Source organism: Canis lupus, chromosome 36 (assembly GCF_048164855.1).
Source record: "Canis lupus baileyi chromosome 36, mCanLup2.hap1, whole genome shotgun sequence".
In the NCBI taxonomy this organism is placed as follows: Eukaryota; Metazoa; Chordata; class Mammalia; order Carnivora; family Canidae; genus Canis; species Canis lupus.
This window is the reverse complement of record NC_132873.1, coordinates 16,561,628-16,579,643: the sequence shown is the minus strand read 5'-3', so window position 1 is coordinate 16,579,643 and position 18,016 is coordinate 16,561,628. Positions and strand designations below refer to the sequence as shown.

At 50.9% G+C, this 18,016-nt stretch overlaps 1 protein-coding gene across 6 annotated transcripts in view; it reads left to right on the top strand.

The window, feature by feature from the left end:
* Positions 1 to 18,016, top strand: part of NRP2 (neuropilin 2) — a 115,264-nt gene that overhangs the window by 48,326 nt on the left and 48,922 nt on the right. For all 6 annotated transcript variants that reach the window (XM_072812923.1, XM_072812924.1, XM_072812926.1 and 3 more), the window contains exons 8-10: positions 10,906 to 11,050; positions 12,148 to 12,497; positions 14,590 to 14,734. In XM_072812923.1, the coding sequence (XP_072669024.1) occupies positions 10,906 to 11,050; positions 12,148 to 12,497; positions 14,590 to 14,734 (640 nt within the window). The remainder of the gene's footprint in view (positions 1 to 10,905; positions 11,051 to 12,147; positions 12,498 to 14,589; positions 14,735 to 18,016) is intronic.

Here is an 18,016-nt window from a genome sequence, read left to right as displayed (position 1 = left end):
GCTTTTGGAAATACCTTAGCACTGCACATTTTGACAGAATGCTGTCCTCTCTGGCTTTATCCCTGGTGTTCGGTCTGCAGGGAAGATATTCCTGAGAATTGAATTGAGCTTGCTGGGCTCCTTTGGAATCATTATCAACTTTTTCATATTGGAAATACCATTTTGTCTCTCTCTCTCACCTCCCCTTCTCGCCCTTGGCTAGAGTCCCTTCCTCAGTGGCCAAGAGGTAATTTCATTTTTGTTTGGTTGTTGTTTGGCTTTTTAGCAAATCAGTCCTACTCACATAAAAAGCCCTGGGGCAGAGGAAAAAACCCCTCTCCCCCCAATAGATATTCATTCTCTGGCTACCTACATGGAGGCAGGAGGATGGAAAGCTTGCCAATTAGGCATCGCCCCCTCCCCACGCTCCCTTGCCCCACTGCGAGGGTGGTGGGTGAAGAAGGGGACCTGCCCGTGCACTCTGGGGGGTGAGTGCTGGGCTCCTGCATTAGCAGGTCTCTCTCCCAGATGTCTGTATTTGACGTGCAGATCCCGCACTGTTCATGGAGCGTCAGCGCAGCTCTCTGGTCTGTTCGGGTTGAAGTAGTTGAGTGAACCGTGCCAAATAGATTTGTCAAGTCTGCTGCAGTTTGATTTGATGCCACGAAGGGGAGGCGGCCGAGGAGGGGAGCTGGGGGCAGCTGGGGGGAGAGGCTTGGTCCATGCCGTCTATGCCGCTTGCAACCACTGAGTTTCTCTTTGTAGCCACTGGCTGGTGGGCGCCGGGCCAAGCTAACGGGTGCTAGGTGGTGGGCTTGAAAGCACAATTCAGACAGCAGGACCTGTGAGCAAAGCAGAGCGGAGGTAGAGGCAGCAGCCTGCGCCACTCCTGCAGGGGGAGGGTTTGCAGACGCAAATCCGTGCACAGGGTGCGAAGAGGGGATATGGGGCTGTTTGGGGCAGAAATGTGGGAACTTGATTTCAACTCCCTGGTCACTGTCAACACCAGTGCTGTGTACCAAAGACCAAGGGATTGGGGAAATCGGAGAAAAACAAGATTAATGAGTGCTGAAGGTGGCGGGGGATAGCTATGCTATTTCCTTGCAATACACAATTTATGATTCGGACCCAGGCGGGCTGAGGCAAGGCCTGGGCCTGGGGTGGGGGGTGGGGGGCGGGAATGCTTTCCTTCTTGTGGTCAGGAAGTGAGGAAGACCAAGGAGTTCTTTTCCAGCTTCCCCCAGCCTGTGAGTAGCCTCTCTTCGTCTCTTTCTACCCAACAGGTCATGGTGAGGTTGCCTGTGACAGAGGCATTTGACTAACATGGGGGGTATTGCAAGCATCCTTCTGGCAAAACACGGCCCATTTACACAGGCCACATGTACAGCAAGCACATCCCCAAAACCTCATCCAATTGCACATGCCATAAATATGGAACCTATGATTCTCCTATCGGGTGGGCCCTCCTTATGCATATTTATGGCATAACCACAAGGCAGAGAGCTTGTCGGCCTGAGACAGCCCATATCCAGCCCATGTGCTCCCTTAGATGATACAAATTGCTTCACATATATTTCTTCAGAAACCACAAGGAGAAAACTACTGCTTTGGGTTTCACCAGCTATATTAATAACACCCCAAACATAGACGCAGTGTTGTAAATACGGCCTTAGAAGGTTCATGTATGTGTCTATAATTATGGGCACAGTTATGTACACACAAGCCAAGGGAGGGGCATGGAAAAAATGGGAGTAGCTGGAGGCTCAAGGCCTTGGCCAAGACCCTGCTCACCTCTAGATTGCTGATTCCATGGGGTACACTGGGTGGAATGAGGCCAAGACCCATGTCGAGACAGGGGGACAGAAGCCATTGCCCTTATTCATCTAGGCAAAAGCCCTTGTCTTCCTTTCTCCCTTATTTGGTAAATGTGGGCATCTCCTTGTTGATATAACCCTGGTTACCTCACTCTTAGTCATGGTGTTGCTGGCTGTTCTGATGTATTTGGAAGAAATTTGGGCTCAAAGAGAGAGTCTGCGGGGGTGCTAAATATATCTAGATGGCCAGATTGAGGATGGGAGGGTGAGGACAGGATGAGGTCCAGGAGTTTTCACAGTTGCCCTGTAATGAGGGGCAGAAATGCACTAAGCTCATCACATTAATGCAGCAACGGCCCCCAAGGGGATCAGAGAACCTCCAGGTACCACCTCACTGGCATCAGAATTTAACAGTGTTTCAAAGACTGGAATTGAAGCCCTTAGAGTCATTTGCCCCAGGGATATGGGGAACTGTGGAGGCCCCATGACAGGCACCTGGTCACAGGGCTTTGAGCTCCAGGAAGATGTTCCCAGCAATCTGATCCAGGCCTTGCTGTCATCTTGCATCCAGAGGGAAATCGGCTTCCTGAGATGTTCAGTCTAGGCATCTGGAGGTGTGCATTTTCCTGGAGCACCTCCGTTCTTGCGGAGATCTGAAGGCAGGCTGTGCTTGGACAGGACGGCCTAGCGAGCCAGGCTCATCATTTTGGGGTTTGGGCAACGTCATAGAATCCCCAAGGACGTAGAGCTGAGAAAAGTGGCTTTGCGTTTGATTTGGCCGCATCCTTTCAAGACACAGAAACACCCCCCTTCAAAAATTCTCTGTCCTATGTTTATTTTCTAAATTAAAACAAATCACTTTGAAAGCCATTTGAGAATTTAAGACCTTCTGCAAAATTATCAGAGACTTAGGAGGAGAGGGAGCGGGTGTCAGAAACACCAAACCCCCCAAGTCAGTCAGCTAACAGAACCATGTGGCATCTATTTTCAGATCTTCTTAGATGATGCATCGTGTGACCTTGGAAATTTCTCTTAATAGCTCTGTGCCTCAGTGTTTCTGCTTGCCCAAATGGAGTGGTGCCGCCGCTAGTGTTGGCAGAGCACCGTGGGATCCGTAGATGGAAGGCTCTCTGCAGATATAATTAATGTATTAGACCCACAAAGCTCTTCTTGAGCAGAAGCAAGTTATCAATTTAAAAAGTAACAAGGCCCCATGGGATATTTATCTGCCTCTTTTAAAATCATAGGTCTGGAAGGGACCTGATAAGTCATCCAGACCTCTCCCTGCATCTGATGGGTCCTGCACTCGAGCTGCCTCAGATCAACATTACCCTTCTCAGTTTCATTCTTCTGCTGGGGATGCAATTATTCCTCCCAATTAATAACTTCGAGTTTTCAAAAAGTTCTTTTTTTTTTTTTAACCTCCTGGTGGATGACTGGTTTCCCCTTATCCTTTTCATTGCAGTTTTGTTTTTTGTATATAAGATTACGACACTGACTCCAGCTGTCAGCTGGTAATGGGCATCAGACTTCCAAAGTCACGCAGATGATCGCACTGTCGAACGGGGGTTCTGTATATTCCGAAGAGGGCCGATGCCCTGTTGAAATTCATATCTCCCAGTTTTTCTGCCCCCCTCAGTCATAACTGAGAAGAATCCAGGGCCCTAGGTAATTAAGTTTGTCCCTTATCCATTTGCCATGGGATGAGCTCAGACCTTTAGCCTCTCCACTTAGGAAGCCCAAGGGAAAATGTCATTATACATAAGCTTGGAACCTTTTCTCAATCAGGCTCCGTGGCTGGCTTCACCCAACTCCCATGGGTGCTGAATTGTCTCGGGGAGCTGAAGCCAGCCTCCCTGGCGCTTACAGCCTTGATGCCAAATTCCCAGTGCTTTCCATCTCACTGCTGTGCATTGAGGCCAGGACAGAGCAAGCGGCCAGGGGATGTAGAAGGGCATAGTGATCTTGCTTGGGCTGGAGAAACTCTTTTTGCCCAGCCCAGCATCCCTAGAGGAGCATCAGAGCGAACACCTCATCTGGTAGACGGTCGGGTTCTCCACCGGTCCCCATGTCCTTGCTCTGTGACTTCCTGAGATTCCCCAGGCCCCCACAGCAAAGAGGAATGCAGGTGGCAGATAGGCTCAGGAACCTCACTCCCCATGCCCTTTCGTGCTCCCCTCTGACCACCTGCCAGTCACAGGTGCCTCCTCAGAAAATGTGACAGCGTCACAGGAGGTTCTCAGTACGGAGGACCCTGCTGATCCACCTTTACAGGAGGACACTGACCGTTGGGTTCCATTGCCCTGATGCCACATCCTCCCTCCCCCCTTCTCTCCCCCAGCCCTGACTCCCTGAGCTCCCCTCCCCTCCTGCTCTCTCCTCCCTGGTGCTTTCCTGTCTCCAGTCCCGAAACCCTAATCCTGTTAGTATGCTATGTTCCAGGGCTCTACGTCTCGATGGGAGTAACATAATCCCGCAGTAAATCTAACGGGACCCACAACGCACACACAGATGGGATGCACACGTCCCACCCACCTCCACCCCCCACCCCCAGGAAGAAGCCGGCCTCCCCCACCCTATACCCCATGACATGCTCCTGCTCCTCTGTCTCCTCCGCAGCAGCAGAACTGCTTGATGACAGAAACAGCTCTAAGTAGAGGAGCAGGAGACAGGAGGGCATCATGGTCATAAATGAGCATTTGGTGGTTAGAGAACTTTCTCTGCCCTACCCCCATCCTCACCCTCCCTTAAATTCTCCCCCGCTTCTCTCTCATATATGTATATGTATACGCATATATATGAGACGCATCCCTTCTGACTCTGTCTGGCTAAGTTCCCACATCCACTAGAATGAAAGCAGCTTTAAAAAAATTTTTTTTTATAGTCTTTAAGGAGGAGTTTTAAGAGAGAAATGTCAGGGCCATGATTTACAAAAAAGAAAAAAAAAATAGTCCATTACCTTAACATCATTTTCCCTGCGTGCAACAGCACCCCTACCCTGCCCCCTACCCCTTGCCTGTTTGGTGCAACAAATTAATTAAACAGGATGGCATTCATTGATTAACAATTTATTTTTATGTGTGGACCCAATGGCTGGTTTTAGAGAAAATGCAAGGGAAAGGGGGTGAGAGAGAGCGAGGACAGGCATTTGGTTCTGCAGTAAGGATGAGTCAGTTCAATTGTTTCTGAGAGAAATTTTTTAAATGTGCTACTGGCTTCCCCAGTTTCTACCCTCCGTTCCTGCCACCTCTCTTTTCTGCCTGCTTTGGTCTCCTCCTCCTTGAGTGTCTGTGCCAAGTAGATTGAAAAGGAGAACTTTGGATGCAATGAAACATTTATTAGTGGAGAGAAATATTTATTTTTTTAGAAAAAAAGAAGAAGAAGAAGAAGGTCTCCTGCACAATTTCTACCTCAGGGCTCCAGCACTATATCGTCTTTGAAAAATTTCCTGCTTTCTTTGCAGTCCCTGGAGCTGGCCACATTCAGATATTTACAGCAAAATAGGAATAAACCGTAGGTCACACCATAGGTAATGAAGAGACGGGCGTGTGCAGACTGCATAAGGAGAGCCTGCATCTGTCGGTCGAAGGGCCCGCCTGGTGAAGGAAGGTTACAGCCAGCTCCCACCACGAGCCTGCACCGCATCTCTGTGCCAGGGAGCTCAAAGACTGGGGTGGTCGTGGAGCATCTACACCACCCTGCCCACACCACCCTAGGAACCTGAACGCTGATGGCACAGATTACTGGTGTATAGGAGAGGGATTTAGGCCAGGCAGGAGACCCCCCCTGCCCCACCCCGCCAAGGTAGGCAGGCCAGCACTCTCTGTGCTCTCAGCAGTGCCAGGGCCATGGCATGTTCTTAAAAAAAAAAAAAGACCTAAGGACAGGGCAGCAGGGAAAGGTGGTTGTGACAGGAAATGGGGTGAAAAATAGAGAAAAGATGACCTCAAAACCATCAGGGCTACTCGCTGGCTAGATGTTTCCTCTTAGATCACATATATTATCTTCTTTTATTCTACATAGTATTAGAGTCTGTGCCATAGGAGCTCCTAGGCATGGTCAAAACATGTTGGTTTTTTCCTTTTCCTGGGTGGGGTATAGAGATAGTAACCACGCTGGGATGTTGGACAGCAGCCAAGTTAATTGGCAGATGTCCCCTCCCCCCAGAGGTGCAAATCAGAAAATCTTTGAAGTGCTGCTGGTTTCAGATTCGGTCTTTCTGAAAACAAAGCAAAGGTCTCAAGAATCAATTGGAAAGTGTTGGATTATGTTCAGAATTCAGCGAGGCACCAAATGGATTATCCAAACCACTTTGTGCCCTGAGCTGCTTTTTAAACTTGGTTTGCAGAGATGCACTTGAAGAAATCTGTGTTTTCAACATAAACACACACATACACACACACGTACATGCAGACACATCTAATTTAATGATTACATCAATCAACACTATCCTTACCTCTTAAGAAGGCTTAGGGACACCTTAAACACACTTCCGGTTTTCTCTGGGGTGATAAAGCAACCATATTGGCATTTTTCTTTTGAAATTAATAAAAATGCATCCCATTTGTGACATCCAGCTTTTAAAGCAGATGTTGTAACGCCATCATCACGTATAGTATACGTTTATCTGGGTGTACGATACGCAGACGATCAGCTGAGTTTTCTTAGCATTATGGACACCCCACTGTCAAGCTTTGGCCTGAAAATTTGGGGCCTCGAGATGGGACTTGGGAGTCCGTGGCTTTCAGAACGTGAACCCTGCCCAATGAACAGAGCTCCATGTGTCACCTGTGACATAGCCTCTACTCTCACATCTGTCCAGGGTGTTGTGCAGGCATTGGAGCCAGCAAGGAGGGCTGGTAGCCTTTAGCTTCTATCTGCAAGCCTGCTACTGACTTTATTTTCCTGAAGGAGAAACCAAGGTATCTAAGGATTATTGATTTGCCTATAGTGATTCAGTGAGTCGCCAATTTCCTGGCATCATTTCCCATGCACACAACCCCTTACCTTGCAATGACTAGACTAGAAGCCAAGAATCCATCTCAGAGAATTTGATCAGAAAACATATGAAGGGTGATTCTGAAACCACAGAAGCATTGAGAAAGTCATAAAGATGTATAATATATGATAGCATTTCCCAGCTATAAATAGGAAGATGCAGGGAGAAAAAATAGAGAACCTTGTAAATCCATTGGGTCCGGAGAAATAGAAACTGCTTAATATTTCATTAAAAATGGATTTTCATAAATTGCACTTTGATATCTTTGGGTGAAAGACAATATGTAAGGACTAAGGTGTTGTTATTCATTACTTTTCATTATTAATAATTTGAACTGTTATTGAGCAAAAACATCAACAAGGTATCTGCTCCCTCTGAGTGGGGCACTCACCGTGTGTTCTGAGCACTGTTTGAAATGTATTAAAACCCACATCCCTCATCCACAAAAGCACTTAGGTGATAAGGGACACTGGACAACTAAAATGCCCTTTACAAAATGGGCATTGCTGGGGCAGGTCTAGTTGGAAACTCTTATGCAGAAAGGCTTAGAGTCTGGGGGCCCGAAAGGACCTTATAAATCAACTCATTTAATAGAGGAGGAAATTGGGGCCTAGGGGAGGTAGACATATTTGCCCACACTGATGAGCTAGCTAATCAGCAGCAGACTGTCTGCCCCGACATCTGGTCCAGTGGTGTTTGGGGTTTTTCCCCACTCAGCCACACTCAGAGTGAGAGGTGTATAAGGAGTTTGATCAGGTAAGCTGGTATTCCTTCAGCAAAGGGTGCAGGGGCAGATATGAGTGCAAAGTCAAGAGCAAACAAGAAGCCAAGAAGGAACTAGGCTCAGAAACTCAAAGGATAATTCGAGGCCACTTTGAATGAGCGATCATTTGGTTCCAGGCCAGGGTGGGAGCAGAATGAGCAAAACGGGAGGGCAGGATGAAGCTCAAGGGGAGCAGCCAGGTAGGTGGCCTAAGTAGATAAACCATGTGCCAGGTGCTCTGCTCCCTTTCTGACTGGTGTCAGAAGAGATCCGGGGTGGGGATGGGGCCTGGGTGGCTGAGTGGCTGAGCATCTGCCTTTGGCTCAGGTCGTGATCCCGGGGTCCCGGGATCGAGTCCCACATCGGATTCCCCGCAGGGAGCCTGCTTCTCCCTCTGTCTGTCTCTGCCTCTTTGTCTGTGTCACTCATGAATAAATAAAACCTTTTTTAAAAAAGAAGAAGAAAAGATCCCGGGAGCTTCCCCAAAGCGAGTGACCTGTGCGTCTATGGGAAGACCAATTCCCTTACCAGGCAGGTACACACACGTGTGTGCGCACACACCCGTGCCAGCTTCCCAAAGGCCTTCCAAGGACACAGTCATTTCCTTACTGAGGGGCGGGAAGGAAAGGCTTCTTAGCGTTGCCTGCCCAGGCTGAGCAATGAAGGGGTCAGATAAGATAAAATTGGATATTAAAAACACATAAGACGTGCTGTGTTTCTAAACGGTACCAGCGTGGTGTATGTGCTGTGGATTAGCAGCTGTGTTAAAGTTCAAATCCACTCAACGCTCCAGTTATGTATTCACGTGACAAATCAAGCTCCCCTCCCCACATGAACTCCTTAGCATCTCCTGATGGAGGCCACACACAGTCCCCGTCACCATCCTCAGGGAGCAGGCCAGCAGTGACCCCCCACTGCTCACAGCACCCTCCCAAAATAAGCAAAGTGCTGCATTTGCTTCTCCCTTGCCAAAACAAAACAAAAAACAAACAAAAGCCACTGCCTCATGCTGAATTCTAAGAGAACTAATTAATCTCTTTCCCTTGGATTCAGTTCCTCCATTCCTTTCCTCCGAGCTACAGGGCTCTTCATAAGCACCCAAGAAGCCGTGGAATGGGCATGGCCAGGCAGGGTCCTTCACCATTAAGATCACAGGGGCTGGGGCACATCTCGCCCTCGCTTCTCCATCAGCCTTCCCCCAGGTGCCCGACTCTAGCCCTCTTTCCTCCTATTTCCCTGGTCTGTCTTCCCTTATCTTGTCTTTCTGTCCTTCCTTAAGGGTAGGGAAGGAAGGAGCCAGATTAGACCTGGGAGAGAGGGGTGGTCAAGCAGGTCTGCTCTTGCTCCCTGCAGTTAGCAAGGCAGCAAAGGAAGAAAGTTGGCCTTAAGATGGGGCGGGGGGCTCCCTAGTGAGGAGAGGGTGCAGCAAACCGGGCAGGCTGGGTGGGAGCTCCCCTGGCTTCGGTGGGCTTAGCACCAGGAACAAGGGCTTTAAATGGAATATGTTGGGCCAGTAAAACACCTGTTGTCTCCTCTCCTTTGCTGCATCTGCCTGAAGCAAGCCACTTCCCCTTATCTGGCTGCAAAAGGTGTAATGTCTCTTACCCTTTACCCCCGCCGTCAGTGGCGTGCTATGTAATGGCTCTAACTTTTGACCCCAGCACGTGGGAAATATAGAGGGTTCAAGGTTGCCAAATGGCAGCGTTCCTAGTTATAGTTCATGGGAAAGAAAGGACCACATTGTTAGTTAGCTCTAAGCCGCCGTGCAGCTCATTGCTCTTACCCAGAGCTTCCGAAGTCAGGATTATAAACGCACATCCCCAAAGAGCAACTCCACCTCCATTCAACCCAGGCTCGGAGACCTTAAGGACTCCCAGACTCCTAGCCACCAATAAAAATGCTGCAAATTTGTTCAAAAAGATGAGAGCCACTGTAGGAAACCATAAGCCTGCAGCCTAAAACCATGGCAGGGGCTCTGGATCCAGGCAGACATCCCCGAGCCTCTGTTTTCTCGTCAATAAAGCAGGAATAATACTACTTACTTCCCGAGGCATTATAGATGTAATTGTGTTTACACTGTGTCTGGCTCAGGGGTACTCAAACATACCAGTTTCCCCATCCCCTGGTCCCAGCCCTGTCAGTGCCCAAACCCCTGCATGTTACAGGGATCATGAGCGGTCTAACCCCTCAACCTAGGACAAACTGCCAGCAGAGTTGGCTGTGAGTACATTTGAGGAGTCTCCTGGTTGTTATAGCTCTGACAGGTGTGATTTAGAAGGGATGCTTGGTTAGTGGGTCTTTCCCTCCACCCTTAACCAAGGAAACCAAAAGAAACTCACATATACTTGCTCCAGCTACTTTTTTTTTTTTTTTTTTTTTTTTTAATGGAGAGCACAGAAAAGCATAAGGTCCATATGGCAGTTATTGATTTGGGCCATCTGGTAAACTAGGACTTGCTCCTACCATGTTGGCTTAGAAGCTACTCCAAAAAGCCTTTCCTCCCCTCAGAGATACATTGGTCAGATGGGGACAGGGATGGATTTCATTACAGGGTGGTACCATAGTGAGAGGAAGCCAGAGCAGGACTCTGAGAGACTGTCTGCAACCCTGACTCTCCAACAAAGACCAAAGAGAACCAAGAAACTGTTGACTGGCACAGGGGCTGGGAGGGGTAGATGGCGCCCTCCACACTCTCACCCCTTCACCGAGCAGGGAGGCCTCTAAGTAACTAACAATACAACTGTGAACCCTTTATAAAAATACCCTGCAAATACTCCTATATGCCTGCGCTGGGAGGGAGGGGGAGAGTCAAGGTCAAGCTAGTGAGGTCCGCTAGCCTAAAAGATGATCTTTCTGCTCCATTTCTGCTTCTTCTGTTGTCTCTCAGCCCAGAGACAAATTTCCCTCTCCTTTTTTTTTTTAATTTTTATTTATTTATTTATTTATGATAGTCACAGAGAGAGAAAGAGAGAGAGGCAGAGACACAGGCAGAGGGAGAAGCAGGCTCCATGCACCGGGAGCCCGATGTGGGACTCGATCCCGGGTCTCCAGGATCGCGCCCTGGGCCAAAGGCAGGCGCTAAACTGCTGCGCCACCCAGGGATCCCCAAATTTTCCTCTCCTCTAAAAGTTTTTGCGAAGACCATTTATTGTTTTCAAGTTAGAGCAGTGTGCGAAATTAAACTTTTTTTCCATGGTGCTTCTAAAGGAGCCCCAAACAACAAACACGCTGATTATTTTTAAGCTTGAGGAACTAAGGTCCAGCAGAACATTGCACCCCGTTCAGAGGCTATGTGAGTGGCCACACTACAAACAGGGATTTTGACAGCTGTGTCCCATCTTACACGACAGGTGTTTCAAGCCAACAACGATGCAACAGAGGTGGTTCTCAACAAGCTGCACACGCCGCTGCTGACCAGGTTTGTCAGGATCCGGCCCCAGACCTGGCACTCGGGCATCGCCCTGCGGCTGGAGCTCTTCGGCTGCCGGGTCACAGGTGAGGGGGTGCCCCGGTGAGGCTGGGGAGCTGATCGCGTCCTGGGCTCTGCTCCCTCTTCCACCCATCTGCAAACAGCTTGATTGCACCATGCGACCTTTCCAGAAGACTCGCTTTTACCTGGAGCTCTGTTTATCAGTATCCAAGGCACCCCGACTGCAGACCCTGTCTTGCTGGATACCATTTATCCATGCATTCGCCACTCGTTCATTGGCTGCATGAATTGCATTCTTGAAGGCCTGCTGTGCGCCGGGGCCCACACTGGGATTGGAAGTAGACAGGGGAAGGGAACGAGAGGACGTTGTCTCTAACCACATGAAACTTGCAGGCTGGTGGGCAGCATAGATAATAACCAGACCAAGTACTGGATAGTCATAAACTAGGATGTGTGTATAAAGGAAAAAGACAGGGTGCGCAGAGAAAGAGTGGTGAGGGGGACGTAACTGACTGCTGACTGAAATCTGGGGACGGCCTGGGGATGTGATACTTAAGTAAAGGTTGGTCTGATGATGATGGAGGGCAACAGCATTTGGAGTGGCGGGAATAGCATGTGCAAAGGACACAAGGTAGTGACAAGCTGTGGTAACACATGTGTAAGCAAAGACCTGACCCCAGGAAAGTTTCCATCCAGCTGGGAAAACAATCATCCAGGAAGCAATTCGGGGCTCAGCTGAGCTCCCCTGTGCTCACCGCCCTGGGAGGCTCAGTGGGCACCGGTGTCACCAGCCAGCATATGAGAGTCCTTGGCTAATGCTTAGCACTGTGCTGCGCCTGCTTACGTAGTAACCGATGGAAGCCTTGCAACAAGCCCCAGGAGGTAAGCTCTGCCGCTAGCCCTCCTTCAGACCTGGATACACTGAGGGACAGAGCAGTTGACTCGTTTGCCTAAGGTCAGACACCAGTAAGGGACAAAGCAGACAGTGGACCCGGGCGCTTGGGCTCCCGGTCTGGACTCTTAACCCAAGCGCTCGAAATGCAAAGGAGTCGGTGCTGACCTACAGCATTCGGGTTGGCTTCTCGCAGCTCCCTAGCACTGGGACGCGGGGTCGGGTGAGCAGGTGCCAGCCCTGAGCCCTTGCGTCTCCCTCCCTCCGCAGACGCTCCCTGCTCCAACATGCTGGGGATGCTCTCGGGCCTCATCCCGGATTCTCAGATCTCGGCCTCCTCCACCCGCGAGTACCTCTGGAGTCCCAGCGCCGCCCGCCTGGTCAGCAGCCGCTCGGGCTGGTTCCCCCGGATCCCGCAGGCCCAGCCGGGCGAGGAGTGGCTGCAGGTGGACCTGGGAGTGCCCAAGACGGTGAAGGGCGTCATCATCCAGGGGGCCCGCGGGGGAGACAGCATCACTGCCGTGGAAGCCAGGGCGTTTGTCCGCAAGTTCAAAGTCTCCTATAGCCTAAATGGCAGAGACTGGGAATACATCCAGGACCCCAGGACCCAGCAGCCGAAGGTAGGCCATTCCTGGAAGACTCCCTAACCCTACCCCACACAGGGAAGCTCCGTTTGGGGGTACTGACTTCCCAACTAGACAGTCATCCACCAAGGCCCCGTATTCTTTTTTTTTTTTTTTTAAGATTTTTATTTATTTATTGATGAGCAACGCAGAGAGAGAGGCAGAGGGAGAAGCAGGCTCCATGCAGGGAGCCCAATGCGAGACTCGATCCCAGGTCTCCAGGATCACACCCTGAGCCCAAGGCAGACGCTCAGCCGCTGAGTCCCCCAGGTGCCCCAACCCCCTGTATTCTAATAAAACAAATATTAACAGGGAGATCACTCTGGGCCAGACACTCTGCTAAATGCTGTATTTTAATCCTTACAACCTCTCTAGGAGGAGGAGCCTTTTGTCACTCCCTGTTAGAGATGACAAAACTGAGGTTTGGTGTCCCCCCCGGGGTCACAGTGTGCACCTGTGGAAAGCCGTGATTCAGACACGGTCTGGCCCAGACGCCTACCCACCACCCAGCACTGCCTTTCTGTCAAGTTTGACACCCTTTCCACCCTCTTTCAGATGACATTTCCTTGGAACTGGCCAGCGGTCCAAAGGAGATGTGGTTTTTGGAGGCTTAACTATAGAAACTGGGGGATCACTTCCAAAATCAACTGTTGTTTTGAATGTCGCTGGACTCCTTTGTATTTTCCCAGTCTTGCCTCTGCTCGATCTTTCCCACCTCTCATGCTGAGGCTGGGAGAGGCAAGAGAAATTTTCCAGGCCAGCACAGCCCTCCCCTCCTGCCACTGGGGAGTGTAAGGTCAGCTCTCGACGCCGGGGGTGGACGAGCCCCAGCAAGGGGAAGAGATGGCGTGCCTGTTCCTCTCTAGGACAGCTCGGGGGAGTCAGGGGTTCCCATCCTAACGGCTGAGTTACCTTCGTTTCCCTCAGAAGAGGAGGCCTCTTTTGCCAAGGAAAGGGCAATTTCCTGTCTCTTTGGTCCCCTTTGCGCAGCAAATGTTTCCATTCTTAATGCAGAGGCACGGGCTGGGTTGGGGGTTTTGCAGTGCTCACAGTTGAGGGGCCTTGGTGACTGGAACCTTCAGTGGACAGAGCAGAAGCTGGTCCGTGGCTCTTCCTGGAGAGAGCCGACCCTGGCTCTTGACCATTCTGGGATCCTGGGAAAGGAGCTGATCTTAGCCAGTGTCAGGGCCTGCCCTCCCCATGACAGTGCCCCCTTTTGGAATTGTGGGCATCCTGCAAATGAGGTAGCCTGCATCCCAGGGCATCCCTGGTTCGGATCAGCCACAGCCCCGGGCACGTCTCCCCACCAGCATCCCCTAAGTCAATGGTGCCCAGTGTGCTCTGGCTTGGGTGCCCCACCCGGCCTCGACCAGGGCAGCCGCGCTGTCCTCAGTTCACATACTGGGGCTCTAGGGAAACTTTGTTTTGACAGAATTGGCTCCACTACACAAAGCTTTGGGGAACACGGTCTCAGGCTGTCAATGTATGGCGAGATGGTGTGGTCAGTAGCCCAGAGAAGAGGGTGGTCACCTAACCCTCAGCCTCTCGGCAACCTGGGAGGTGTCCGTCAGCCAGGACTGTCTACATCTAGACTCTCAAGCATTACAATGAGAACTTTTAAGACAATGGGCAAAGCGGCCTAAAATTCACTTCTCTCCTCTCCAGCTAAGTCCATTCAGAGCCTGATTCTTTCCCGAGTCAGGATAGAAGACAGAACCTAGCAATTGCCGCTTTCAGCTGCTTCCCTCTTCTCTGTGTTTCTGGGATCCTAACCATCTAGCCTAACCATCTTCCAAATGAATCGAAACCGTGGTCTGAGAACAGAGCTCCTGTGGGTTGTAATGTCCAGCGAGTCAACTATGAGGCTGCCCTCTGGAGGGATGTGAGGGACAGGAAGGAGAAGGGGAAGGAGGGGGAAGGAAGGGGAAGGAGGGGGAAGAAGGAAGGAAGGGGAAGAAGGGGGAAGGAAGGAGAAGGAGGGGGAAGAAGGAGGAAGGAAGGGGAAGAAGGGGGAAGGAAGGGGAAGGAAGGGGAGGCGCAGGGAGGGGGGGCCACAGAAGAAGAGCTGAGTGGCCTGTCTCCCCTGCAGCTGTTTGAAGGGAACATGCACTATGACACCCCTGACATCCGAAGATTCGACCCTGTTCCGGCGCAGTACGTGCGGGTGTACCCCGAGAGGTGGTCTCCAGCAGGGATTGGGATGCGGCTGGAGGTGCTGGGCTGTGACTGGACAGGTAAGGCCTGCCCTCCCACCCCACATCTCACTCACGTGGTCGTGTGACCCTGGCATCCTGGGACACCCCGGGAGGTGGTCAGACCATGATGTGGACGGCAACCTCCCCCGGGGAGGCTCTGTGAGCTGGAAATCCTCCCCACCCCAAGCCCCACCATGTTCTCTTGCCTCAGACCACAGGCCCTGCAGCCTCTGGACAGGGGACAGTTTCTCAAGGGATGTGCTTTGTCTTTTTTAAAGGATCGTTTCAGTTCTCCAACCCAGGTCTCTCAAAAACAAATCATAACCACACACCACCCACCCAAATTCAATTAGACCCTGACTTTTCGGGCCAGAAGGCTGTGGCTGTTGATTTAGGGAAGAAAAAAAAACCCTCATGATAATAAAGTAATCGGTTTATGTCTGAATCTGGCCTCCAGATGTCAGTGGCTAAGAGACTTCATTTTCATTTCGAAGCCACATCTGTAAAAGGCATTTATTTGCTCAGGAGGGACCCTGTTGTAGGGAAGCTGATGGGAATAGGACTTCTTCCCCCGGCGCAGCAGGAGTCTTGCTCATTCCTTGGCCCCACTGCCCCTCGGCGTGGCAGCCCAGGGAAAACCTCTAACTGCCCTGAATGCAGATAAGGCCCACTGCTCATGCCCACCCTCCCTGTTTCTGGGAAGCACCCTTCTGAGTCAGGCCTCACCCTCCCTCTGGGCACCTCCTTCAGCAGAGCTGGCACGAGATCTCACCTGGAGCTGGCTCACAGCCCTCCAGAAGGAGCTCAGGGGAACCACCTGAAGCCAGCGTCAGCAGGAGCAGCAGACAGACAGAGCTGCCCTGCCTCTTCCCACCAGGCCCCCAGGTTATCTTCATTTTCCTGTCTGTGCCCCATCGACACCAGCTCACCCAGCAGGGTAGCCAGAAGGATTAATAAGGGCATGTCAGAGAAGTGCTTCTGGAAAGTGCTGCCTGTGTGCTGACTCTGATGGCTCAGAGGAGGAGCCCCGTGGAGGAATGCAGGCTGGAAATCGGACCCAAATGAGCCTTGCTCACGTTTGGATTGAAGGCAGCCCCAGCGAACACGTTTTAGTGGGAAGATACTTAACTCCCCATCATGTAGGGGAAAGGCCAAGTTTCCCTGCAGCCTGCTGAATGGAAGTCACCTGCCTGCTTGCAGGTGCAGAAAACGGCCCCTCCAGCCGTGATACAAGCTGGCTTCGTTTACGGCCTCTTCGAAATCAAAGAGTTAGAGCTGCAGGGGACCCAGGAGCTTCTAGGCCAGTGGCTTTCAAACATTTTTGACCATAATCCACAACTTAAAATAAATTTATATCACAATCCACTTGACTTGCAAGTGCACAGCCCAATGGTGCGTGTGTCCAGGTTATAGCATATTGTTAAGTGCTGGACCCTGGAGACAGCTTGCCAGCTATGAGCTCTGCCTCTGCCGATCGCTGGCTGCATGACCTCAGGCAAGTTACTTAGCCTCTCAGCATCTCGGTTATCTCAGCTGAAAAATGGGGATGATAATAACATATCTTCACTCCCCTAGGGTTGTTAGGAGGATTCAGTGTAATAATGGATATAAAGTACTTAGACTGCTGCCTGGCACCTAATAAACCTGTAATAATAAGTAAACGCAACGGGAACAAAAGGTGCCCAGATCAGCGCTCACTTTCCCCCTGGGAGCGCACTCGGGCAGGTTACAGTCCATATTCAAAACTGCTGGTCGTGACCCATCCCGTCGATTCACAACCTACTAACGAGTGTGGCACACACTTTGAAAAAAAAAAAAAATCACAGATCTAGGTGCAAGTCTCCATCACAGATGGGGAAACGGAGTCCCAGAGAGAGAGAGGAAGCCACTTGCCAGAGGTGGCTTAGGGTGGCTTAGCGCGCTGGGGGCCGACTCCCACCTCCTCTCTCCTGGGCTCGGCCCCCTCCCTGCCCTGCCTCTCCCGGGCCGGCCCCGCTTTACGACTGGCTGGACAGTTGCTAATGTCCTTCTCCACTTATTGCTCCCCGACCCTAACCTGGCCCAAATTACCCTGGCGATGGTCAGCAACAGGTTTCTCATTTCAAAGTCCTGCCTGGAAAAAAAAAAAAAAAAAAAAACAAAGTCCTGCCTGGCCATTCCTTGGAAGATCAGAGTTGGGGCTTCTTACCCTCCGCCCAGCCTCCTTCCCTTTGAAGTGGCTGACATCTGGTTTTAATTGCAGGGGCGCGCTGCAGTTTGATGGGCAGTTAGCCCTGAGCTCCCAGTAAGGTGCAGCGGCCCGGCCTGCCTTCCCACTGTCCTTCTCGCGCCCCATCCTCTCCTTGCCTCGTCAGCCCCCCGAGCCCCTGGATTTAACGTGATCTTTACCAACCCGCTACCTAACCGCCCCAGCAGCTGCTCTCGTGGGCCACGTGGCTTTTTTTGGCTTTTCAGATTCCCAATTCCTCTCTGCCCCTACCCCAAAAGGAGAGCCGGAAAACTAATAGGGCTGGCCTGAGTCACTGCAGCCACCTGATTCGACAGGGCGGCTTCACCTGTTAGTTTGTTTGTGTTCCAAATGATTACTTCTTGCTTTGCTGCCCATAGTTTGCTTTACAATTGAGTTTGAGATCCTATGACACAGTGACAAATTTGAACTTACAAATTAGGACGCTTCGAGGTTATTTGCTATTTACCGTGAGCAAGAGGCAGACACGGCAAAGGGAAGTATGAAAGGTTATGTGCGTCGTATTTAATAGCAGAAAGATGGGAAGTCGACCGTGAAAAAGCTATTCAGCGTATTTAGCAATTTCCTTCAGCTCCTGGCTTTATTAAATGGTCTCCCGAAGTGTGCCTGACAAAGGCGCCTAATCACGTACAATAGCGCAAAGGAACACGTATAGAAACGGGAGGAACAATGCACCAGCTCATTCGGGGAGTCTCTGGTTGGAGGGCAGCCCTGGGATGAAGACCCCACCCCACGAGGCACGGACTTGAACGCCAGTTACCAGAACCCCTCCTCGCCCCACCCAGGGCCTGACTCATTGTTTCATTCATTTCATAAGTAGCTGCTGAATGAATGAGTGGCGTGAGCAAATAGACGAGTGAATGGATGAGTGAACGAATCACCTGGAGCCCAGGGCAGAAGTGACTGCCTGCAGCCAGGTCCGGCCCGGCCAAGTTTTACTTGTTGTAATACTTCGACTAAGTTGCCAACATTGACAAGTCTAGAGATCTTCCATGGGAATGGAATTGGCCTCGTGTTGGAAAAACATCTTTTTTTTTTTTGCAAGATCTGGCCACACTGGGCCACCTCTCCTC